Source organism: Hemiscyllium ocellatum, chromosome 8 (assembly GCF_020745735.1).
Source record: "Hemiscyllium ocellatum isolate sHemOce1 chromosome 8, sHemOce1.pat.X.cur, whole genome shotgun sequence".
NCBI lineage: Eukaryota > Metazoa > Chordata > Chondrichthyes > Orectolobiformes > Hemiscylliidae > Hemiscyllium > Hemiscyllium ocellatum.
The window spans coordinates 26193771-26221298 of NC_083408.1; the positions used below are offsets into that span (position 1 = coordinate 26193771).

At 43.6% G+C, this 27528-nt stretch overlaps 1 protein-coding gene across 9 annotated transcripts in view; it reads left to right on the forward strand.

Annotated features, from left to right (window-relative positions):
* The window catches only part of LOC132818064 (coiled-coil domain-containing protein 9-like), a 292055-nt gene that overhangs the window by 75055 nt on the left and 189472 nt on the right, over positions 1-27528 (forward strand). For all 9 annotated transcript variants that reach the window (XR_009644952.1, XM_060828707.1, XM_060828708.1 and 6 more), the window contains one exon: positions 14124-14264. Coding sequence is in view for 8 of the 9 variants with exons in the window: in XM_060828707.1 (XP_060684690.1) it covers positions 14124-14264 (141 nt within the window). In the remaining variant the exon portion in view is untranslated. The remainder of the gene's footprint in view (positions 1-14123; positions 14265-27528) is intronic.

The window sequence follows — 27528 nt, forward strand, 5'->3', positions numbered from 1 at the left end:
ATCCAGTCTATTTCAAAGTGTCCAGAAAGTACTTCACTTTTTCTAAGGAGTCAAATACATGCACGGACCCTTTGTGGTTAAAACTGAGCACTGCCAGGTACCTGATGGAATATTGAATATCCAGATCCCCCTCAGACTCTTCTTCACTACACCAAAAGACTTCCTCTTTTGGATCACGGCCGCAGCAAAGTCCTGAAAAAAACATAATCTTTGATCCTTTATAAATCAGGGCCTGAAGATCCTTTCCCATTGATCTGGAGGTTTCCATTACTTTTTGTTTGTCCCTATAGGACTGGAATTGCACTTGGACCAGGCGGGAGCACTGTCCGAATCAGGCCTGCGCACTAACACCCGGTGAGCTCTCTCAATCTGCATCCGGCCTGCTTTGGGCTCACAGCCCAGAAATTGCGGCAGCCATTCTTCAAAAAACTGGCTGACTGCTTGTCATCCTCTTGCTTCGGCAGCCCGACTACCCGGATGATTTTTCTTTGACCTCAATTCTTGAGGACGTCAACCTGTTCTATGTCTCGTTGAGGACTCGGCCATGGTCTTTGAAGTCACCGCTCGACCTCTTCCACTTGCTTCCTGAGACTCTGCAGCTCTTGCTCATGCTTCTGCAGCATGGCCAAGATCGATTTACAACCATGTATGATTCTCTACAATTGATGCTTCGATCTTCTCTCAGAGCTTTGTGAACTCCGCAGCCAAGCCTTGCTGGGTAGGTAAGTCTATCAGGATTTCAGGGGAGGCTGCAGCCAAAGGCGTGTCTGATACTGCAGGTGAATGTCATCCATGTTCCAATTTATTCTGTCCTTTGCCTCTAGTTATCTTCCCTTACTTAAAAAAAAGGTATGTAGCAATTCCACTGAGTTAAACTGTTGATTTTCTTCAAAATAGCTTAGTTGGGGAGGGTAAAAGCACCACTTTTGCTGAGTTATGGTGCAGAGCTCAGCAAGGCAGACCTGTTAGATCGCCGCCACCTTGGATCCCCCTCAATAGATATCTTAGCAGCATCCATGAACACGGGTGAGGTCCTAGAGGACTGGAGAATTGTTAATGTTGTCCTATTGTTTAAGAAGGGAAGCTGGGATAATCCAGGTAATTATAGACCAATCAGCCTTATGTCAGTGGTAGGGAAGCTGCTGGAGAAGATACTGAGGGATAGGATCCATTCCCATTTGATAGAAAATGGGCTATTCAGTGATAGACAACACTGTTTTGTGCAGGGAAGGTCATGTTGTACCGACTTAATGTAATTCTTTGAGGAAGTGACAAAGCTAATTGATGAGGGAAGAGCTATAGATGTCATATACGTGGACTTTGTAAGGCATTTGATAAGGTTCCCAATGGTAGGCTGATGGAGAAAGTGAAGTCGCACAGGGTTTGGGGTGTACTAGCTTGTTGGATAAAGAACTGGCTGGGCAACAGAGTAGTAGTGGAAGGGAATTTCTTAAAATGGAGAGCTGTGACCAGCGGTGTTCCACAGGGATTCGTATTGGGACCATTATTGTTGGTAACATACATAAAGATCTAATTCAAGAGTGAACTATACAGTAAGTAGAAAGATCCTGGGAAAAATTGATGTAGAGAGAGATCTGGATGTTAAGGTCTTTTGTTCCCTCAAAGTGGCAAAGCAGGTCAATAGAGTGGTCAAGAAGGCATATGGCATGCTTTCCTTCATCGGGCGGGGTAATGACTACAAGACTTGGCAGGTCACGTTACATATAAAATTTTGGTTCAACCACCTTTGGAGTACTGCCTACAGTTCTGGTCACATTACCATGAGATGTGGATGCTTTGGATGGGATGCGGAGGACATTCACCAGGATGTTGCCTGGTATGGAGAGCACTAACTATGAGGAGAGGTTGAGTAGATTAGGATTGTTTTTCAATGGAAAGACAGAGGTTGGGGGAATCTGATTGAGAGCGACAGGATCATGAGAGGTTTAGACATGGTGAATAACACTAACTTTTTCCTTGAGTGGGAAACTCAATTACTAGGGGACCTGAGTGAGAGGGAAAAAGGTTTAGGGAGCTATGCATGGAAATTTCTTTACGCAGCAGATGGTGGTTGTCTGAAACGCATTCTCAGCAGGGGTGATAGAGGCGGACACAGTAGTGTCATTTAAGATGTATCTGGATAGATACATGAATGGGCAGGTAGCAGACGGATCAAACCCTTAGAAAATAGGCGACAGGCTTATGTAGAGGAACTGGATCAGCGGAGGCTTAGAGACCACCCTCTTATTCTTAAAGATAATTGAAATCTCCTGACAAATTTGTTTCTTAATTTCCCACTGACTGTTAGAGGGCCCATACTACAATCCCAGTAAGATGATCATCCCTTTCTTATTTCTCAATTCGACCCAAATAACTTCCCTGGATGTATTCCCAGGAATATCCTCCCTAAGTACAGCAGTAATGCCATCCTTTACGAGAAAGCCACTCCCCTTCCTCTCATCTGCTCCCTTCTATGCTTGCTATAGCATTTGTATCCTGGAACATTAAGCTGCTAGTCCTGCCCATCCCTGAGCCATGTCTCTGTAATTGTTATGATATCCCAGTCCCATGTTCCTAACCATGTCTTGAGTTTACCTGCCTTCCCTGTTAGGCCTATAACATTGAAATAAAAGCAGTTTAATTTAACAGTCCTACCATGTTCTCTGGGGAGAAAGTGAGGTCTGCAGATGCTGGAGATTCCAGCAACACTTTTTCAGCTAGCTTGTTCTCTGCTTTGTCCTGCCTGCCCTGACTGTTTGACTAGCTCCTTTTCCCAACTGCACCAGTCTCGGATTGATCTCTTTCCGTGCTATTTCACTGGGTCCCACCCCCCACCTTAATAGATTAAATTCTCCTGAGCAGCTGTAGCAAATCCCCATGCTAGTATATTAGGTCCCCTTCCAATTCAGGTATAATCCATCCTTCTTGTACAGGCCACTTCTACCCCAGGAGAACGTGAGGATTGCAGATGCTGGAGATAGAGTTGAGGGTTTGGTGCTGGAAAAGCGCAGCAGGTTAGGCAGCATCCGAGAGCAGGAGAATCGACATTTTGGGCATTAGCCCATGAAGGGCTTATGCCCGAAATGTTGATTCTCCTGCTCCTCGGATGCTGCCTGACATGCTGTGCTTTTCCAACACCACACTCTTGACTCACTTCAAACCCAGAAGAGATTCCAGTGATCCAAAAATGTGAACCCTCCTCCTGTCCACCAGCTTCTCAGTCACGCATTCATCTGCTCTATCCTTCTATTCCTACCCTCACTAGCTCGTAGCACTGGGAGTAATGCAGATGTTACTACCCTTGAGGACCTCCTTTTTAAATTCTTGCCTAGCTTTCTATTTTCTCCCTTCAGAATCTCATAATTTTCTCTTCCTATGTCATTATTTCCAGTGTGTACAATGACCTCCTGCTGGTCCCTTTCCCCTTTGAGAACATTCTGCACCCTCTCTGAGGTACTCTTGTTCCTGGCTCCAAGAAGGCAACACTCCATTCTGATTTTTCACTGCTGGCTGCAGAAACGTCTGCCTCTGCCTCTGCCTATGACTAGAGAGTCCCCTATCACAATCGATCGCTTGGAACCCGACATTTGAGACAGTCCCGAAACCAGAAATGTGGCTGTTTGTGCTACCTTTCCCTGAGAGTCTATCACCCCCTACATTTTCCACAACAGTATACTTGTTTGAGATAAGGATAGCCACAAGAGATTCCTGCAGTACCTGCCTCCCTCTGCTTCGTTTCCTAGAGTCAACCCATCTATCTGACTGTATCTGCAGCCTTTCTCCCTTCTTGTAACTGCCATCCGTCACACCCACGGCTCTTGTAAATTCCTCATTGCCTCTATCTGCTGCTGTAACCAATCCATACGACTGATAGGATTCACAACCAAAGACATTTCCTGCAGAAATCATCATCATCAGTAACATGGAAACTCTCACATCCAACAGGAAGAGCACATCACTCTACTAAAGGCCATCTTTGCTGTTTCACAATCAACAGATCCAGAAAATATCACCATTTTTTTTGGAGGTTCATAGTTCCTTGAAAGTGCAGTCGTAGGTAGATAGGATAGTGAAGAAGGCGTTTGGAATGCTTTTCCTTATTGGTCAGAGAATTGAGTATTGGAATCGTTACAGCTGTACAGGATATTGGTTAGGCCACTTTTAGAATATTGCGTGCAGTTCTGGTCTCCTTCCTTTTGGAATGATGTTGTGAAACTTGAAAGGGTTCAGAAAAGATTTACAAGGATGTTGCCAGGTTTAGAGGATTTGAGCTATATGGAGAGGCTGAATAGGCTGAGGTTGTTTTCCCTGGAACTTTGGAGGCTGAGGGGTGACCTAATAGAGGTTTATAAAATCTTAAGACGCATGGAAGGAGACAGAGGGTAGTAGTTGATGGACTATGTTCATCTTGGAGCGCAGTTACTAGCGGTGTACCACAAGGATCTGTTTTGGGACCATTGCTTTTTGTTATCTTTATAAATGATCTAGAGGAAGGACTTGAAAGCTGGGTAAGCAAGTTTGCGGATGACACAAAAGTCGGTGGAGTTGTGGATAGTGAGGAAGGAAGTGGTAGGTTACAGCGGGATATAGATAAGTTGCAGAGCTGGGCGGAAATGTGGCAAATGGAATTCAATGTAGCTAAGTGCGAAGTCGTTCACTTTGGTAGGAATAACAAGATGATGGATTACTGGGCTAATGGTAGGCTACTTGGTAGTGTGGATGAGCAGAGGGATCTTGGTGTCCATGTACACAGATCTCTGAAAGTTGCCACCCAGGTAAATAGTGCTGTGAGGAAGGCATATGGTGTACTGGGCTTTATTGGCAGAGGAATTGAGTTCCGGAGTCCTGAGGTCATGTTGCAGTTGTATAAGACTCTGGTGCGGCCTCATCTGGAGTATTGTGTGCAGTTTTGGTCGCCATACTATAGGAAGGATGTGGAAGCTTTAGAACGAGTGCAGAGGAGGTTTACCAGGATGTTGCCTGGAATGGTAGGAAAATCTTATGAGGAAAGGCTGAGGCACTTGGGGCTGTTCTCATTGGAGAAGAGAAGGTTTAGGGGAGATCTGATAGAAGTGTATAAGATGATTAGGGGTTTAGATAGGGTAGATACTAAGAACCTTTTACCGCTAATGGAGTCAGGTGTTACTAGGGGACATAGCTTTAAATTAAGGGGTGGTAGGTATAGGACAGATGTTAGGGGTAGATTCTTCACACAGCGGGTTGTGAGTTCATGGAATGCCCTGCCCGTATCAGTGGTGAACTCTCCTTCTTTATGGTCATTTAAGCGGGCACTGGATAGGCATTTGGAAGTTATTGGGCTAGTATAGGTTAGGTAGGATTCGGTCGGCGCAACATCGAGGGCCGAAGGGCCTGTACTGCGCTGTATCCTTCTATGTTCTATGTTCTATGTTCTATGGATAGGATAAATAGACAAGGTCTTTTCCCTGGGGTGGGGAGTCCAGAACTAGAGGACGTAAGTTTAGGGTGAGAGGGGAAAAATTTAAAAGGAACCTAAGGGGGAACTTTTCATGCAGAGGGTGGTACATGTATGGAATGAGCTGCCAGAGGGTGGTAGAGCCTGGTGCAATTACAGCATTTAAAAGACATCTGGATGAGTGTATGAATAAGAAGGAATGGTTTAGAGGGCTGTGGGTCAAGTGCTGGCAAATGGGACTAGATTAGGTTAGAATATCAGGTTGGCATGGACAAGTTGAACCAAAAGGTCTGTTTCCATGCTGTACATCTCTATGACTCTATTAACCATCCTTTGGTAAACGACATTCCTTTTCATCTCAATTCTAAATGGTCTTCCACCCTTCATTGTGTTCCCTCGGTTCCTAGTCTCTCCTACTAGTGGAAACATTTTCTCGTCCATTCTTTCCAAGCATTTCAGCATGAGAAGTGAGTGATGATATCTCTGAAGAGATTGACCTTTTTTTTAAAAGCAAAAATGGGTTTTATGTTATTGTTGATGATAGACGTGCTGAGTAAACAGCCAAGCCTATTTGCAAGATCTATCATGGAGTATTTACTGCAAATGTAGAAGATTGGGGCAGGTGTAGGCCATTCAACCCGTCAAGCCCACTCCTGCATTCATTATAATCATGGTTGATTATCGAAGTCCGTACCCTAATGTCATCCTCTCACCAGGTCCTATAATCCCTTTGGCCACAACCGCTATTATCTGCCTGCTTCTTGAATGTTTTGGCTTCAACCACTTTTTCAGGTGGTAAATTCCACAAGTTCTTCAGTCTCTGAGTGAAAAGATTTCTTCCCATCTCAGTCCTGAAAGGTCTGAGATTATTATTCCTGTATCTGGACACCCTGTTCATTAGGAACATCCTTCCTGCATCTAACCTGCTAGAATTTTATAAGTTTCTATAAGATCATCCCTTGTTCTTTTAAACTCTGGTGAATATAATCCTAACTAATTTAATCTCTCCTCATACGTTAGTCTTGCCATCCCAAGAATCAATCTGATAAACCTTCACTGCCATGCCTCTATAGCCCAGACATTCTTTCTTAGATAAAAAAGACCAAAACTGCATGTACTGTTAGAGCTGAGGCCTCACCAGTGCCCTGTAACATCGAGCAAGATATCCCTGCCTCTACACAAATCTTCTTTGTTATGAAGCTGACATAAAGTTTGCCTTCTTTGCAGCCTTCTGCAACTATGGGCAGCCTTTTAGCAACTGGTGCACAGGGACACCCAGACAATATTGAATATTGACCTGCAATCTTCTTCCTGACCTCTCCGCCCCCACCCCCTCTCCGGCCTATCACCCTCACCTTAACCTTCTTCCATCTATTGCATTCCCAGTTTCCCTCCCCCAAGTCCCTCCTCCCTACCTTTTATCTTAGCCTGCTTGGCACACCTTCCTCATTCCTGAAGAAGGACTTACGTTTGAAGCGTCGATTCTCCTGCTCCTTGGATGCTGCCTGACCTGCTGCGCTTTTCCAGCAACACATTTTTCAACTCTAATCTCCAGCATCTGCAGTCCTTACTTTCTCCCTTCAGAATCTCATATTCCCTTCTCTCAATTGACAGTCATTCCCACCATAATCTTATTTCCTGTTTTTTCTACCAAAATGGATAACCTACATTCATCCATATTCATCTGCCAAGCATGTACATATTCAGCTGACTTGCATCCTCCTCACAGCTCACCTTTCCACCCCGCTTTGTGTCATCTGCACATTTTGTGATATTATGTTTAGTTTACTCGACTAAATTTTCACTATATATACCATTGTGAATAGCTGGAGTCCTAGGACCGAACTCTGCACGATCCAACTAGTCACTGCCTGCCATTCAGAAAAAGACGTTTTCTTATCTTGTTTCCTGTCTGCTAACCAATTTTCTATCCATCTCAACACAGTACCCTCAATACCATACACTTTAATTTTACATATTAGTCACTATGTGGGACATTGTCGGAAACATTCTGAAAATCCAGTGTTACGACACTGGGTAAACCCCTCTGCTAATTTAAACCTGACACACTGAGAAGCTCACCTCATTCTATAATCTGTTAAGTTTCAAGAGGCAAAGCACCAACCCAGAGGGTGGTATTTAAAGTAAAAATTAACTATTTTATTCTTCAAGTCTAACAGAAAATATTAAAACCAACAACTGTTTACAACTCCTTTCTCTTAAAACTATTTCTTACTTTCCCACTCTGCAATACTGATCCGATTAAAACCCTGATTAAGATTTTCAAAAAAAATTCAAATTTCAAAACAGCCAGATGTCGAATCTTTGAGTACAGGAGCTGGGGGTCATGTTGCAGCTGTACAGGACTTTGGTTAGGCTACTGTTGGAATATGCATGCATTTCTGGTCTTCTTCCTATTGGAAAGATGTTGTGAAACTTGAAAAGGTTCTGAAAAGATTTAGAAGGTGTTGCCAGGGTTGGAGGATTTGGGTTATAGGGGGAGCTTGAATAGGCTGGTGCTATTTTCCCTGGAGCGTCGGAGGCTGACGGTTGACCTTATAGAGGTTTCTGAAGTCATGAGGGGCATGGATAGGGTTAATAGACAGTCTTTTCCATGGCGCGGGGGAATCCAGAAGTAGAGGGCATAGATTTAGGGTGAGAGGGGAAAGATATGAAAGAGACCTAAGGGGCAACTTTTTCACGCATTGGATAGTATGTTTATGGAATGAGCTGCCAGAGGAAGTGGTGGAGGCTAGTACAATTGCAACATTTAAAAGGCATCTAGATGGGTATATGAATAGGAAGGGTTTGGAGGGATATGGACTGGGTGCTGGCAGGTGGGACTAGATTGGTTGGTTTACCTGGTTAGCATAGACAATTTGAACTGAAGGGTTTGTTTCCATGCTATGCATCTCTATCACCTGACTCTAGATTTTCCACTGTCATCTTTTCTTCAGTATTTTGCTTCACAGGTCTTTCATATGAACAGGTACCTTTCAGAGAGCTATCCAGCTAGCAGTCTGTAGTTGTTGATTTTATTGGCAGTTCTCCCCCATCTGTTCAAAATGTCTGGGTTTATACCCCAAAACATTGGATGGTTTCATTGATTTGTTGTCAAAGTACTAAATTCAAAGTTGATTGGATTTTGGTATATGGGGGCACTTTTAAAACTGATTGAACGAGTTTAAATGTGTTTTTGTATCATTGCAACTCGGTTGCACCATTGGTTTCACGGACGAATGTTACATTTTAAATTCTTTCAGTACACTTTGTGCCAGCCAGAAATTTCAGCTCCCTTAAAAGTACAGTATACGTCTACAACTTCATAACACTAATAAATCACATCTACTAGCTCCCTTTATCTTGACAATTTCCAGTCGATTTGTCGGGCACGATTTCCCCTTCGTGAATCTATGCACACTGTGTCTGATTCTACCACTGTTTTGTAAGTGCGCTGCTGTAAAATCCTTGATAATGGACTCCAGTATCTTCCCTGCTATTAATTCATGCTCATTTCTGTGTAAATCCAGTTTCTATCTCCCTTTTTAAATAGTGTGGATATATTAACTAACCTCCAATTTGTAAAAATTGTTCGAGTCTAAAGAATCTTGAAAATGACTACCAACATATTGAAGTACACTTCCTTACGTACTCTGAGATGTGGATTATTAAGTCCTGGGAATTTATCAGCCTTTAATCTAGCAATTTCCACAACATCCTTTCTTTAATAATACAGATTTGCTTCAGTTCATACCTCTCATTAAGCCCTGTGTTCTCCATCATTCATGTACTGCGCATTGGTACAGTTTATAATCAACTGCAACATGCCTGCAGCAAGGATAGTTACTTGGGACAGGTGTTATCAATTCTAGAAGGAATGAAAGTAGACAAGTCCCCTGGGCCAGATGGTATTTATCTGAAGATTCTCTGGGAAGCTAAGGAGGATATAGCAGAGCCTTTGGCTTTGATATTTCAATCATCATTGTCTACAGGTTTAGTACCTAAGGACTAGAGGATTGCAAATGTTGTGCCCTTGTTCAAGAAGGACAGTAGAGATGACCCAGGTAATTATAAACCAGTGAGCCTTACTTCTGTTATAGGAAAGGTTTTGGAAAGGATTATAAGAGATACAATTTATAATCATCTAGCAAGCAACAATTTGATTTCAGATAGTCAACGTGGTTTCGTCAAGAGCAGGTCGTGTCTCTCAAACCTCATTGAGTTTTTTGAGAAGGTGACCAAGCATGTAGATGAGGGTAGGAGAGTTGACATGGTATACATGTACTTCAGTAAAGCCTTTAATAAGGTTCCACATGGTAGGCTGATGGAGAAAATGCAGAGGTGTGGAATTGAGGGTGATTTTGCAGTTTGGATTAGAAACTGACTTTCTGAAAGAAGACAGTGAGTGGTTGTTGATGGAAAATATTCAGTCTGGAATCCAGTTACTAGTGGTGTGCCATAAGGATCTGTTTTGGGACTACTGCTGTTTGTCATTTTTATAAAAGACTTAGACGTAGGCATAGGTGGATGGATTAGTAAATTTGCAGACAACACTAAAGTCGGTAGAGTAGTGGACAGTGTGGAAGAATGTTACAGATTGCAGGAGGACTTGGATAAATTGCAGAATTGGTCTGAGAGGTGGCAAATGGAGTTCAATGCAGCTAAATGTGAGGTGATGCACTTTGGGAAGAATGTTGTAGTTCTGTTCGCCGAGCTGGGAGTTTGTGTTGCAGACATTTAGTCCCCTGTCTAGGTGACATCCTCAGTGCTTGGGAGCCTCCTGTGAAGTGCTTCTGTGATGTTTCCTCCGGCATTTATAGTGGTTTGTCTCTGCCTCTTCCGGTTGTCAGTTCCAGCTGTCCGTTGCAGTGGTCGGTATATTGGGTCCAGGTCGATGTGCTTATTGATTGAATCTGTGGATGAGTGCCATGCCTCTAGGAATTCCCTGGCTGTTCTCTGTTTGGCTTGTCCTATAATAGTAGTGTTATGCCAGTCAAACTCATGTTGCTTGTCATAAACAGTCTTACTGCAAATTCAACCCAAACTCTGGGTCAGATATGTGGATAGCAGGAAGGTAAAGTACTGGGTCCAAGGAAAGGTTCTTGGTAGTGTGGATGTGCAGAGGGATCTTGAGTCCATGTGCATAGATCTCTGAAAGTTGCCACCCAGGTGGAGAGTGCTGTTAGGAAGGCATACGGTGTGTTAGGTTTCATTGGTAGAGGGATTGTGTTCCGAAACTGCAATATCATGCTGCAACTATACAAAACGCTGGTGTGGCCACACTTGGAATATTATGTACAGTTCTGGACGCCCCTTTACAGGAAGGATGTGGAAGCATTGAAAAAGGTGCAGAGGAGATTTACCAGGATATTGCCTGGTCTGGAGGAAAGGTCTTATGAGGAAAGGCTGGGAGACTTGGGTCTGTTCTCATTGGAAAGAAGAAGGCTAAGGGGGGATTTGACAGAGACATGCAAGATGATCAGAGGATTAGATAGGGTAGACAATGAAAAACTTTTTCCTTGGATGATGACGTCAGCTTGTACGAGAGGGCATAACTACAAATTGAGGGGTGTTAGATTTAAGACAGATTTCAGAGGCAGATTCTTTACGCAGAGAGTGGTGTGGGCATGGAATGCCCTACCTGCTAGTGTCGTCAACTCAGCCAAATTAGGGAGATTTAAACAATCCTTAGATAAGCGCATGGATGATTTTGGGATAGTGTAGGGGGACGAGCTGAGAATAGTTCACCGGTTGACATAACAGCAAGGGCTGAAGGGCCTGTTCTGCGCTGTATTGTTCTATGTTCTAATTCATATTTATGTTGATTCGGAGTTTTGGCGTGAGTGTTAGCTAAGATAGTGTTTAGCATTTGTTCTGTTTGACTGTTGACTTTCAGTCAAAACCAGTAAATTTTTTTTATTTTAAAGAAAAGGAATGAGAAATCCCAGTTACTTACTGAAACAATTAAGCCATTGGATTCTGCAGTTTAAAGCAAAACAAACTTGACTTTAAACCGCAGAATCCTATGGCTTAATTCTTTCAGTGAATAACCTTGATTTCTCATTCCTTTTCTTTAAAAATAAAATATTACCAGTCTTGATAAGCTCATTTTAAGATGTAGATCAGAGGGAATGAATGGCCCTTAGAGCCATTGGAAGACAGACAAAGCAGAAATCATTCAACTTAGTGACACTCACTAACCATTGTTCAATTTTAAACACGAAGGTTGGTGACCATCCTTAGAGGAATGTGGTAAGAATCGACATCATGGAAGATTTCACTATACATACATACGTGTGAGATGAGTACAAAAAGACATTCTGCAACCTTAAATATGATTCCCAAATGGTTTCTTTGTTCCCCTACAGCAGCATTGGCCCTCTGTAATTATCATTATTGCTAACATAGACATTGTTGAGATGACAAACTCCATAAGACAAAAGACATAGGAGTGGAAGAAAGGCTATTCGGCCCATCGAGTCCACTTTGTCTTTTAATCATGACTGATGGGCATTTCAACTCCACTTACCCGCACTCTCCCCATAGCCCTTAGTTCCTTTTGAGATCAAGAATTTATCAATCCCTGCCTTGAAGAGATTTAACGTTCTGGCCTCCTCTGCGTTCCATGGCAATGAATTCCATAGGCCCACCACTCTGTGACTGAAGCAATGTCTCGTCATTTCCATTCTAAATTGACCCCCTCTAAGGCTATGCCCACGGGTCCTAGTCTCTCCGCCTAATGGAAACAACTTCCCAGCATCCACCCTTTCTAAGCCATGCATTATCTTGTAAGTTTCTATTAGATCTCCCTTCAACCTTCTAAGCTCCATTTAATACAATCCTAAGATCCTCAGCGTTCATCATATGTTAAGCCTAACATTCCAGGCATCATCCGTGTGAATATCCACTAGACATGCTCCAGTACCAGTATGTCCTTCCTGAGGTGTGGAGCCCAAACGTGGACACAGTATTCGAAGTGGGGCCTAACTAGAGCTTTATAAAGTCTCAGAAGCACATCACTGCTTTTCTATTCCAACCTTCCAAATTGTAATGACCACTGGCATGCACACCAAATGGGTGATGAAATGATTATATGTGTAGTTAGGGTTTGCAAATGGCTGCTTTATGTACAGTTCTGCAATGTTTGAACTTTCAGCAAGAATGTATCCCATGTTTTTGTCCATTGGAGTGACTACATTTGGTTTGCCCACTCTGGTCATTGTCCTTGCCATTTTCTAGTAGCACTTTGCTACTAGACAACAGAAAATATTGGCAGGACATGCAGCTCATTATGGACATCGTCTGATTGCTGTGAACACACCCCTCCACCCCCAAAAGGCGTCCATGTTCCTTACGACCTCACACTACACCAAAAGCCAATTTTCACCACACTAAATTTTGCCTACAACTCTCCACCTTGCCCTCTGAGCCCTGATATTTCATCATAACCTAACTCCATCCTCTCTATACCCTCTGTTTCTAGTGCAGACTTGTATTCCAGGTCCGGCACTTTATTGTGTGGTATTCAGTGTAGTCCCAGTAGTGACCACCGTTCCCACTGGACCCTCTGAGCTAAAGAGCTACTGGCCGATTTGATTGATCAACAGCTCTCTGAAGTGTACCCTCCTGTCCAGAAAGGAGTAAAGTCCATCCTTTGTCCAGTTAGCTGCAGGAAAATTGTCAGGAGTGAGCGTGCATTCCCACCAACATTTTCGGTGCCATTTGAAATGATCCACTTTTGTAAATGTTTTAAACATTCTCTCCACCCCTTTTCCTTTAGACATTGCTTTCTAGTCTTATATTAGGATAATTACAGCACTACATTATCTGTTTTTCTCGCATTTTTCTTTCATTGTAAATAAAAAAAACTAATGCAGTGAAATTTTCTGTATTGGGTGGAACAAAGATTTTACAATTTCTGCTCTTCAAGATTGCTCATTTATTTATGTTAGAGAGCAATTTTAGGCACGATAACCTAAGCATATGCTGAATTTGGATGGTGTATCCTGTTACCAGGTAGTCTAGTGAAGCTATAGATAATGGGCAAGGGCTTATGAAATGGCCAAAAGATGAAACCTTAATTCTTTGCAACCAATAACTGGAAGAATTTCTGACTCATTCAACACTCAGTTAAATGGGAGATTTGACAAAAAGACAACAGATAGCTTACGAGCTGTGATCAGGAGTTCAAGTCAGAGGTATTCAGCATACATGCGACTTTAAATGTTGTTGCCATGGTAAATCATGTGCATCAGCATTAAAGAAGGTGAAGGATGTATTGCTAGGGTACAAAAAGATTGATAGTGGGGCAAGAAAGAGCAATCTTTGCCAGAGTTGCTCTAACTATAATGGAATAGGTAAGATATTTGAAGATAGGCTGTTTAAGGAGAGAAGAATATATAAACTTTTTTACATTGTTAGAATCATAGAAGTTTAAATATGCCTGACCAGCAAAATTAAAGTATGTGTAAGCGCAGCTTATTTGTATGATTCAATTGTTTTTGTGCTATCTTCATCTTTTATGTATATCTTGTTGATATATTAATAAAATTGCATTGAGCTCTTTGTTAAGGAAAAGCTAAATATTCGCCTTCTTTTACCTGTTCTTGCAAGATGGGGAAAGTATGTATTAAGGTTATTTGTTATTGCTGCTGTGGTCTGATTTATTTGTACTACTTCACATTTACAGGAAAAGAGGGTGGTCAGTGAGAAACGGACATTTGGACCAACAAGCAGTCTTAGAGGGAGTGAAGCAGATGCAGGTCAAAGATTTTCTGTAGGAAGAGGACAAAGACTTCGTAAATTTGTTGTGGAGGAGAGCAAAGCAAAGGTAGGAATTAACTAATGCTATTTTTTTGGACCCCTTTATTAAAGGAAAACTCTCGATGCACTCCAAATTGACCAGTGTACCCAATATTGTTCGAGTACCCATAGATTTGATAAGACGAATTTACTATTGTCATAGAATAGATGAGGTTGATTTTAAATCACCAGATTGGTGGGAATATGAAGGGGTTTCAAATTCAGAAAATACAAGACAATACCATTCTGGGTGTTAGTAGAGCTTTGTTGAGGAATGCCGGTGTTTAGCATGCTCCCATCAGAGATAGTTCTGTGATACAAATATTTAAATGTTCCAATACTTGGGAAACCTGGCAACTGGAGAGACCTGTGCACAGCGGGCTCTTACTGTTAAATCCCTCTTACCACTTTGTTCGTGAACCAGGTGGCACAGGAGTTCTCCCGCAAGCTGATCAAAATTCTTCCTCGTGGGTAGGTGATATCTAATCCCTTCCTGATGGCTAAATCTCTCCGTGGTCTTGGGCACTTTGACTACAGCAAGACCTCTAATTTCCCATCACTCTCCAATAATGATTACCTCCAGATCTCTCATTAGTTTCCATGACCCCCCTCCCCTCCCCAATTCCTCTCCACCATCTCTGATGGTAATGCCTTTGGATGTCAAAGGAAGGGTATTGGCCAAGTGGTATTATTGCTGGATTATTAAATCAGAGATCTTGTAATGTTCTAGGGACGAGGGTTTGAATCCTCCAATGGCAGATAGAAGAATTTGAATGCCTCAAAGGGGACATTACAGCAGTACAGCAATTTGGCCCTCAATGTTGTGCCATCCTGTGAAACCAATCTGAAGCCTCTCTATCCAACACCATTCCATTTTCATCCTTACGTTTATTCAATGATCATTTAAATGCCCTTAAAATTTGGCAAGTCTACTACTGTTGTCGGCAGGGTGTTCCATGCCCCTACCACTCTTTGAGTAAAGAAACTACCTCTGACATCTGTCCTAATATCCATCACCCCTCAATTTAAAGTTATATCCCCTCCTGCTAGCCATTACCATCTGAGGAAAAAGGCTCTCAGTATCCACCCTATATAACTCTCTGATTATCTTTTATGTCTCAATTAAGTCACCTTTTTTTCTCCAATTAAAAAAGACTCAAATCCCTCAGCCTTTCTTCATAAGGTGCTCCCTCCATACCAGGCAACATCCTGGTAAATGGGATGGGAACCAAAATTGTATTATGAGTATGCAGGAGGTTAAGAGTAGTGAGGTCAGAATTAAGAAGGCACCAGCAAGCAGAACATTGGTTTGAAGTGTGTCTACTTCAATGCCAGGAGTATCCGGAATAAGGTGGATGAATTGCAGCATAAGTTGGTACCTGGGATTTCGATGTTGTGGCCATTTCAGAGACATGGGTAGAGCAGGGACAGGAATGGTTATTGCAGATTCCGCGATTTAGATGTTTCAGTAAGAACAGAGAAAATGATAAGAGGTCGAGGTGCGGCGTTGATAATCAAGGACAGTATTACAGTTGCAGAAAGGGCGTTTAAGGACTCGTCCATTGAGATTGTATGGGCTGGGATTAGAAACAGGAAAGGAGTTGGGAGCTTTCTATAGGCGTCCAAATAGTTCCACTGATGTAGAGGATAGGATAGCAAAGATGATCCTCGATAGGAGCGAGACTGGAGGATAGCAAATGTTGAGAAGGTGACATATATCCTTCATCACTATCCATGACTCTACCAACCTAGTGTCATCCGCCTAAATTTACTAACCCTACCTTGTGCACCCCATCCAGGTAATTTTTTAAAATGACATACAGAAATGGCCCCAAACCTTGCAGTACATCGCCAGTAACTGAACTCCAGAATAAACATTTCCCATCAAACACCACCCACTGTCTTCTTTCAGCTAGCCAATTTCTGATCCTAACCGCTAAATCACCCTCAATCCCATGCCTCCGTATTTTGTTCAGTAGCCTACCATAGGGCACCTTATTAAACGCCTTTCCAAAATTCACATACACCACATCAATGGCTTTACCCTCATCCACCTGTTTGGTCACCTTCTCAAAGAACTCAAGGTTTGTGAGGCATAGCCTACCCTTCACAAAACCGTGTTGACTATCCCTAATCAACTTATTCATTTCTAGATTATTATAAATCCTATCTCTTATAAGCTTTTCCAACACTTTTCCCACAACCAAAGTAAGGTATATAATTTCCAGGGTTGTCTTTACTCCCCTTCCTGAACAAGGGAGCAACATTTGCTATCCTCCAGTCTTTTTGCACAATGACAACATAAAGACCAAGGTCCAAGACACTACAATATCCTCCCTGGCTTCCCAGATAGGATAAATCCCATCCAGCTAACACCACCACCTCGTGAACCTCAATTCCATCTCATCTAGTAGCCTGTATCTCAGTATTCCCCTCAACCGCATTGTCTTTTTCCAGTGTTAATACCAACGAAAAATATTCATTTAACACCACCTCATCTCCTCTGAGTCCACCCACAACTTCCTACTTCTATCCTTTATTGGCCCTAATCTTACTCTCGTCATTCTTGTATTCCTGATATACCTATAGAAAGCCTTAGGGTTTTTCTTGATTTTATCCACCAATGACTTCTCCTGACCTTTCCTTACTCTTCTTGGTCTCTCTTTAGATCTTTCCTGGCTAGCTTGTCACTCTCAAGCGCCTAACTGAGTCTTCACGTCTCATCCTAACATCAGCTACCTTCTTCCTCTTGAGAAGACATTCAACTCCCTTAGTAAAGGGCGGCACGGTGGCACAATGGTTAGCACTGCTGCCTCACAGCGCCTGTAGACCCGGGTTCAATTCCCGACTCAGGCGACTGACTGTGTGGAGTTTGCACGTTCTCCCCGTGTCAGCGTGGGTTTCCTCCGGGTGCTCCGGTTTCCTCCCACAGTCACAAAGATGTGCGGGTTAGGTGAATTGGCCAAGCTAAATTGCCCGTAGTGTTAGGTAAGGGGTATGAGTGGGTTGCGCTTCGGCGGGTTGGTGTGGACTTGTTGGGCCGAAGGGCCTGTTTCCACACTGTAAGTCTAATCTAATCTAATCTAAAGCACGGCTCCCTCACTCGACCACTTCCTCCCTGCCTGACAGGTGCATACTTATCAAAGACAGGCAGTAGCTGGTCATTTCAATTGTGCCCAGCCCATGCAGTTTCCTTCCCCATCGTATGCATCCTTAATCTTACCTAATTGCATAATAATTGCCTTTCCCTCCATTATAACTCTTGTCCTGCAGTTTATACCTGCCTCTTTCCATCGTAAAAGTAAACACAACTGAATTGTGGTCACTACCACCAAAGTGCTCACCTACCTCCAAATTAAGACCAGTACCAAATGCAATGTGGCCACACCCCTTGTTGGCCTGTCTCCATACTGTGTGAGGAAATCCTCCTGCACACATTGGACAAAAACTGATCCACCTAAAGTACTCAAACTATAGTGTTTCCAGTCAATATTTGAAAAGTTAAAGTCCTCCATAACAACTACCCTGTTACTGTTGCTCCTATCCAGAATCAACTTTGCAATCCTTTCCTCTATGTCTCTAGAACTATTCAGAGGCCTGTAGTAAACTCCCAACAGGGTGACCTCTCCTTTCCTGTTCCTAACCTCTGCCCATACTACCTCACTAGACAAGTCCTCAAACATCCTTCCTGCAACCGTAATACTGTCCTTGAGTAACAATGTCACACCTCCCCCTCTTTCACCATCTTCTGTGTTCTGTGTTACTGAAACATTTAAATTCTGGAACCTGCAACAACCATTCCTGTCCCTGCTCTATCCATCTCTCCGAAATGGCCACAACATCGAAATTCCAGGTACCAACCCATACTGCAAGTTCATCCACCTTATTCCGGATGCTCCTGGCACTGACGTAGACACACTTCAAATCACCTTCCTGCTTGCCAGTGCACTCTTGTGATTGTGAAACTATATTTCTGAACTCACTACTCTTGATCTCCTGGACACTGGAATGACAAATTCAAGTTCCCAAGCCCCTGCTGGATTAGTTTAAACCCTCCCGAAGAGCACTCCCGGGATATTGGTACCCCTCTGGTTCAGGTGTAAACCATCCTGTTTGTAGAGATCCCACCTACCCTAGAATGAGCCCCAATTATCCAGGTATCCGAAGCCCTCCCTCCTGCATCACCCCTGTAACCTTGTGTTCAACTCTTCTCTCTCCCTATTCTTACCCTCGCTAGCATGTGGCACGGGTAACAAACCAAAGATAACAACTCTGTTTGTCCTAGCTCTTAGCTTCCACCTTAGCTCCCTGAATTTCTGCCTATGTCATTCGTGCCTACATGGACCACGACTTGGGGTTGCTTCCCCTCCCCTTCAAGGATCCCGAAAACATGGTCTGATATATCACGAGCCCTGGCACCCGGGAGGCAACACACCAACTGTGAGTCTTGCTCATTCCCACAGAACCTCCTATCTGTCCCCCTATATATGGAGTCCCCAATGACTAATGCTCTACTCCTCTTCCACCTTCCCTTCTGAGCAACAGGGACAGACTCTGTGCCAGAGACCTCTGCCCCATTGCTTACACCTGGTAAGTAGTTCCCCCCCCCCCCCCCACATCATCCAAAATGGTATACTTGTTGAGGGGAATGGCCACAGGGGATCTCTGCAATGTCTGCCTGTTCCTTTTCCATCCCCTGACAGTAACCCATCTGCCTCTTTCTTGCACCTGAGATGTGACTATCTCCTTGTAACTCCTCTCCTTAACCCCCTCCATCTCCCGAATGATCTGAAATTCATCCAGCTCCAGCTCCACCTCCAGTTCCAGTTCCAGTTCCATAATGTGGTTTTCTCCAAGGTCCCTAATAGGAGGCTCTTTGAGAAGACTAAGATGCATGGGATCCATGGTGACTTAGGTGCTTGGATTTAGAATTGGCTTGCCCATAGATGGCAGAGAGTAGTGGTGGAGGTGTGTTTATAGAACATAGAACATAGAAAAATACAGCGCAGTACAGGCCCTTCGGCCCTCGATGTTGCGCCGACCAAATCCTACCTAACCTACACTAGCCCAATAACTTCCATATGCCTATCCAATGCCTGCCTTAATTACCATAAAGAGGGAGAGTTCACCACTGCTACTGGCAGGGCATTCCATGAACTCACAACCCGCTGCGTAAAGAATCTACCCCTAACATCTGTCCTATACCTACCACCCCTTAATTTAAAGCTGTGTCCCCTAGTAACAGCTGACTCCATTAGCGGTAAAAGGTTCTCAGTGTCTACCCTATCTAAACCCCTAATCATCTTATACACCTCTATCAAATCTCCCCTAAACCTTCTTTTCTCCAATGAGAACAGGCCCAAGTGCCTCAGCCTTTCCTCATACGATCTTCCTACCATGCCAGGCAACATCCTGGTAAACCTCCTCTGCACTCGTTCCAATGCCTCCACATCCTTCCTATAGTATGGCGACCAAAACTGCACGCAATACTCCAGATGAGGCCGCACCAGAGTCTTATACAACTGCAACATGACCTCAGGACTCCGGAACTCAATTCCTCTACCAATAAAGCCCAGTACACCATATGCCTTCCTCACAGCACTATTTACCTGGGTGGCAACTTTCAGAGATCTGTGTACATGGACACCAAGATCCCTCTGCTCATCCACACTACCAAGTAGCCTACCATTAGCCCAGTAATCCATCTTCTTGTTACTCCTACCAAAGTGAAAGACTTCACACTTAGCTACATTGAATTCCATCTGCCACCTTTCTGCCCAGCTCTGCAACCTATCTATATCCCGCTGTAACCTGCCACATCCTTCTTCACTGTCCACAACTCCACCGACCTTTTTCTGGCTGCAAGTCCGTGACAGGGATCGGTACGTTGACCTCTCTTGTTTGTGATCTATGTAAATGACTTTGATAAAAATGTAGAAGGGTGGGTCAGTAAGTTTGCAGACAAGACAGATCTGTGGAGTTGTGGATAGTGTAAAGGCTTGTCAAAGGATACGGCGGGGTATAGATCAACTGCAGATACAGGTGGAAAAATAGTAGATGGTCTTTAATCTGGGATGTGTGAGGTACTGCACTTTGGAAGATCACTTGTTAAAAGCATACAGTTAATGGCAGTAGCCTGAGCAGCATTGAATTACAGCGGGATCTGGGGGTCTAAGTCCATAGCGCCCTGAAAGTGGCCACGTAATTAGCTAGAGTGGTAAAGAAGGCATATGGCATGCTTGCCTTTATTGGTCAGGGAACTGAATACAAGAGTCAGGGTGTTGTAGCTTTATAAGACGTTGGTTAGGCCACACTTAGTGTTCCATTCAGTTCTGGTCACCACATTACAGGAAGGGTGTGAAGGTTTTGGAGAGGTGCAGAAGAGGTTTACCTGGATTAAAGAGCATGAGCTATGTGGAGAGGCTTGTAAACCCGGGTTGTTTTCTCTAGAGTGGCGGAGGGTGATGGGAGACTTGGTAGAAGGCTTGATAGAATGAACAACTGGAATCAGCAACTGGAAGAAGCAGGAATGGAACCAAATAAATTCCAGAAGATACTGTACAGCAATGCTTCACAGGAGGCTCCGAAGCACTGAAGATGTTACCTAGACAGGGAACGAAAAGTCTGCAAATCAACATCCCAGCTCAGCAACCATCCCCAGAATTATAACAACTGGCACCCGAGCTACAAATGTTTACGCAAACCTTGAGAAAGCTATAAAATTATGAGATGCATAGATAGGATTGATGGTCGGAATATTTTTCCCAGAGTTGAAATATCTAATACTAAGGGGCATGTATTTAAGATGAGAAGGGGAAAGTTCAAAGGAGATGTGAGGGGCAAGTTGTTTTTACACAGTATGGTAGGAGTCTGGAACATGATGCTGGGGTTGTGGTGCAGGCAGGGGTAGTAGGCAGACACGAAAGAGGCATTTAAGCGACTTTTACATCAGCACATGAATGTGCAAGAAATGGAGGCATGTGGACCAAGGGCAGGCAGAAGGGATTAGTATAATTTGGCATCATGTTCATGTAGGGTTCTCTCAATTTCTCTGTCCCCTGACCCATTCCAACCTCATCTTTTCATACCTAGATCATTATCTACTCCTTTGTCTGTCCAACTGTTTTTAGATTAGATTACATTGCATACAATGTGAAAACAGGTCCTTCAGCCCAACAAGTCCACACCAAACCTCCAAAGAGTAACACACAACCAGTTTTCTCCGACTATGGGCTATATCCCCACCTACCATTTACTCCTTTAAACACTCTCTCTCTCCCCACCCCCACCCAATATATCTTCTGGGTATAAACCAACACTTTACCATCAGTTATGATGAAGGGTCACTTGACTCGAAAAGTTAACTTTGATTTCTCTCCACAGATGCTGCCAAGCCTGCTGAGCTTTTCCAGCAATTTCTGTTTTTTTTCCTGATTTATAGTATCAATAGTTCTTTCTATTTTTATTCAACAGTAATATGAGCCTGGTATCTGTGTCTGAAACACCAAGCACAAAAAAACTGGTCTGACCGCATTTGATTATTGTGAACTGTTTTCGGCCCTTTCAATAAGAAAGGAAGTGCTGGCTTTGGAGGAGGTTCAGCGGAAGTTTACAGCAATGATCCTAGGGTTGAAGGGCTTGCTGTCAACCGGAGCAGTTGAGGAGTCTGGGTCTGTACTCAGTGGAGTTTAGAAGGATGAGGAGGGATCGGATTGAAACTTATGGAATACTGAGAGGAGTGTATAGATGTTTCCATTAGCAGGAGAGACTATGACGCCTCTTCCAAGGGAAGAGGCAACCCTTTAGAACTGAGACGAGGGGAATTTCTTCCAAAGGGTACTTAGTCTGTAGAACTCATTGCCACAAAGAGCCGTGGAGGCCAAGTCATTGAGTGTATTTAAGACCGCGATAGATAGGTTCTTGATTAGTAAGAGGATCAAAGGTTATGGGAAAGAGGCAGAAGAATGGGGTTGAGAAACTTTCAACTATGGTTGAATGGCAGAGCAGACTCAATAGACTGAATGGCCTAATTCTGCTCTTACATCTTATAGTCTATGGTCTAATGGAACACATTAGCCATAATCAAATGGCAGAGCAAACTCAGTGGGCTGAATGGCCCATGGCCGCCTCTTATGGCCTTATAGTCTAAGGCAAGACAAGACTATGCAAGGCAGGGATGCTGTGAGCATCCATGGAGACATCCATGAGTAAATGCTATGAGAGTGAGCAAAGATGCAGCCTTATCCAGTCCTTAAGCTGGGTGTGTCCCCCTGAATGAAGAGGTACAATGGTAGCTATCACCCCAAGATCCAGCACTTAAGTGCACAAGCATCCTGTAAGTGAGCTACAGGTATGTAGCTACATGTAGGTTCTTAGAGGATGATACATATTGGTGATAATATCTGTGGACTTAGTGTATGCGTACTGCGTCTGAGCTGAGATGTTGGTGTCCAGTTCCCTATCACTAGGTGGGTTGGCTCATTGACAATTCATCACTTCCTGGTTTTAAAAAAAATCTCACCATGCCGCTGTGGAAAGCATAAAAAATGGTGTGAATTGCTCTCAATGTTGAGATGGATCCAACTGCATTTGTTGTCCAATTGTGCCATACATCCAGGCATAGCCCGCATCACTCAGCCTTTTGTAGGTTTCTACATTTGTTTTGTTGTTCAGTGAACTTTTGTGCAATGGAGGGGTTATAAAATACGTTGCTTAATATTGTTAGATGGGTTTATTGAATGGTTTTGGAGTGACTGCTGTCAAATATGGTTAAAGGAAGAAACTGTGAAACCCACTGCTAATCCTGTAACAGTCTGTTTATAGCTCTTTAACTATGAAAAATAAAATTTATAATTATCAGTTTTCTGACATACTTCATCGTTAAGAGGATTCTGAAGTCTTGGTGTATTTCTATCACTCATTATTCTGAAACTGAAGGTGATTTACTCCAAAAGAATTTGAAGTTAACTTTGTTAAAGTCTCAGATTTAAATTGGAGCTTTTCTGTACTGTTAATAAATGTGATTAGAATAGGTTCTGCCAAAGTGTATTGTCTCATAATTAGAGAAATTTAGTATCTTGATGTAACATGCGTAATCTTAAAAAAAAATTATTTTTTATTTACCGAATTATATATTTATCCCAGTTTATTGTTGTGGTTCTGTTCGCCAAGCTGGGAATTTGTTTTGCAAACGTTTAATCCCCTGTCTAGGTGACATCCTCAGTGCTTAGGAGCTTCCTGTAAAGCACTTCTGTGATCTTTCCTCCGGCATTTGTAGTGGTTTGAATCTGCTGCTTCCGGTTGTCAATTCCAGCTGTCCACTGCAGTGGTCGGTATATTGGGTCCAGGTCGATGTGCTTGTTGATTGAATCAGTGGATGAGTGCCATGCCTCTAGGTCTTCACACAAAATTTGAATCCCGGTTTGTTAATTATTTAGAATCGTAGCTGTGTGTTTGGTTAACTTGAATTCTGCTCAATCCTTGAGGTAATTGAATTCCTCAATATATAGCTATTTTACTTGTTATGTACTGTCTTACCAAAGCATTTTTTTTTTTACCTTTTAGCTCCTTTCATTTTCCCAAGAGGTCAATGACATTGTCTCAGAGTCCATCAAATACTCTGTGCTGCAGGCAAACCACTTAGATTAAGCAAAATGCTATAGAAGCTGTGAATCTGAGGTGCAGACAATTCTGGAATGAGTCAACAGGTTGGAACATCAGCTATAGAGAGAGAAATAATTGGGTTTTAGTGCTATAGTCAACAACAAATTATTGATTTCTTTTGATACGGTTATTTCAGAATCTTAGTAAATGGATAGGATTAGAGGCTTGGGTACACATTGGCGGAGGTTGGGTATTGGTGGAGATTGTTGTATGGGTGATTTGGGTTGAACAAGCCTATTTCTGCAATGGAAGGGATAAGCCACTTGAAGTTGAATTACCAGTTTTGAGGACTTGAGTAAGAATGTTCAACTTCTTCCTACAGTGCATTGGTGATGTTGGGGCAAAACTGAAAAATGTGTCGCTAGAAAAGCGCAGCAGGTCAGGCAGCATCCAAGGAGCCGGAGAATCGACGTTTCGGGTATAAGCCCTTATTCAGGATGTTGGGGCATGACTTGTAACACTTCAGTCCTTGCCTACTTCTTTCATTGCATCCTGAACATCTTTCTGGAAAGCTTCATGCTCATTCCACATATAGAACTTTTCTCCTTTCCACTTTTTTCACCAACAACTCTAATTAGTTGTTCACCATTGCTACTGAGTTATCTGACTGCTCATTTGACACTCCACGAGGAGGTTGAACAGTTCATCAACTTTACTAACACCTTCCATCCCGACCTGAAATTCACCTGGACTGTCTCAGACTCCTCCCTCCCCTTCCTAGACCTTTCCATTTCTATCTCGGGCGACCGACTCAACACAGACATCTATTATAAACCGACTGACTCCCACAGCTACCTGGACTACACCTCCTCCCACCCTGCCCCCTGTAAAAACGCCATCCCATATTCCCAATTCCTTCGTCTCCGCCGCATCTGCTCCCAGGAGGACCAATTCCAACACCGCACAGCCCAGATGGCCTCCTTCTTCAAAGACCGCAGATTCCCCCCAGACGTGATCGACGATGCCCTCCACCGCATCTCCTCCACTTCCCGCTCCTCCGCCCTTGAGCCCCGCTCCTCCAACCGCCACCAAGACAGAACCCCACTGGTTCTCACCTACCACCCCACCAACCTGCGCATACAACGTATTATCCGCCGCCATTTCCGCCACCTCCAAACGGACCCCACCACCAAGGATATATTTTCCTCCCCTCCCCTATCAGCGTTCCGCAAGGACCACTCCCTTCGTGACTCCCTTGTCAGATCCACACCCCCCACCAACCCAACCTCCACCCCCGGCACCTTCCCCTGCAACCGCAGGAAATGTAAAACTTGCGCCCACACCTCCACACTCACTTCCCTCCAAGGCCCCAAGGGATCCTTCCATATCCGCCACAAGTTCACCTGTACCTCCACACACATCATCTATTGCATCCGCTGCACCCGATGTGGCCTCCTCTATATTGGTGAGACAGGCCGCTTACTTGCGGAACGCTTCAGAGAACACCTCTGGGCCGCCCGAACCAACCAACCCAATCACCCCGTGGCTCAACACTTTAACTCCCCCTCCCACTCCACCGAGGACATGCAGGTCCTTGGACTCCTCCACCGGCAGAACACAACTACACGACGGCTGGAGGAGGAGCGCCTCATCTTCCGCCTGGGAACCATCCAACCACAAGGTATGAATTCAGATTTCTCCAGCTTCCTCATTTCCCCTCCCCCCACCTTGTCTCAGTCGGTTCCCTCAACTCAGCACCGCCCTCCTAACCTGCAATCCTCTTCCTGACCTCTCCGCCCCCACCCCACTCCGGCCTATCACCCTCACCTTGACCTCCTTCCACCTATCCCACCTCCATCGCCCCTCCCCCTAGTCCCTCCTCCCTACCTTTTATCTCAGCCTGCTTGGCTCTCTCTCTTATTCCTGATGAAGGGCTTATGCTCGAAACGTCGAATTCTCTATTCCTGAGATGCTGCCTAACCTGCTGTGCTTTGACCAGCAACACATTTGCAGCTGCTCATTTGACATCCAGTACTGAGTGAACAAACATTTATTCGAATCATTGTTTTCATTCCAGCTCTAAATTCCAATGTCTACCAGCCAACTCCATCCCTCTCTAGGCAACGGTCTGTGATTAAGCCAGCCTGTGACCCTAAGATGAGCTTCCAACCTCATATTTCTGCTATTTCTAAGATTGCTTGTTTCCAGTTCTGTTGTTTAATTTAACCCCATGTTCTGTCTCATGGGCTGCTGAAAGCCTCCTTCGTGCCTTTGTTATTACTGGACGTGACTATTCCAATTCACTCCTGACTGATCTCCCACATGCAATTCTCTGTAAACTTGAGGCCATTCAAAATATTGCTGCTCGTGCTTTAACTCGTAGCAAGTCATTTCTCCTAATGTCCCTGTGTCCGCCAACTTCGGATCAAACAAAGTCTTGATTTTAAATTCCCGTTTTTATCTTTAAATCACAATGGAGTGTCATTCTTACCTATCTCTGTAATCTTCTCTAACCTCATAATCTCTGTCTACGTTCCTCTAATTCTGGCTTCTTGCACATTCTCAATTATCCTTGCTCTACCATTTCAATTGCCTAGGTCTCAAACTCTAGAATTCCCTCCCTAACTCTCTCTGTGCCTCTGTACCCCACCTTGCTTCCTTGTTACATGTCTGTTTCATCAAGCTTTTGATAATTGGATCTAATAACACCCCGTGACAAACCTCATGGGGATACTGTATAATGTTAATGGTACTAGAACCTTGTCATAAAGCTATGGTGCATTTTCTCATGTTTAATCATTCCTTAATGTCTGAGTAGGTTTAGTCTTCAAATGACTCCCACCCCTTGCTACCTCAGTGCAGCTTGCCTTTAAATTGTATTGGCTACACCCAACATGCCATGACTCAATGGGATGATGCTTTGAAAGTCAAGCTCCACAATTCAGAGTTATCACCGGAATTCACCAATTTGCCTGATTTCCAGGCCCAGGTTGAGAGAGAGCACAGGTCAGGTTTTTGCACTTAAGAAGAATTACTATTTATTTCAAGATTGAGAGGTGCCGGTGTTGGACTGGGGTGTACAAAGCTAAAAATCACAACACCAAGTTACAGGTTTAGTTGGAAGCACTCGCTTTCGGAGTGCTGCTCCTTCACCACCCGATGGTGTTATTTATTTCAAATAATTAGACTCAAGCTACAACAAGTAAACAGATGGCATATAACAGTACAAATTAAAACTCCAATCCCTTGATAAATGCAAAACACACAAATATGCAGACAAGGAAATCATTATGGAACTGGGAGGCAGTTTGGTTCTTATTCACAGGTTGTTGAGATGGCCCTTATACTGGTCTGAATGTTGCCTTTTAGTTATCTTTCTCTGGATGCTTCCACTGGTTTGCAAGAGATAGAAGACAGTTGGTTATTCTATAGGATGTATTTGACTTATCAATAAAAGTCTCAGCCTGTGTTAACTGCAGGAAAGATAAATTGGTTTTCTTCAGGTTTAACATAAGTTTTGAACACAGAGACAGCTCCTGAACTGATGGAGATCAAAACACTTCTCTCTACATCTTGTTCTGAGCACCACGCTGTTCAATTACTTGAGAACCAATTGCATGGTTCTTGGCAGCCAAAAGACTTTTATCATCAATAACTGGTCATTTGTCCCAGGATCAATCAATTTCTTG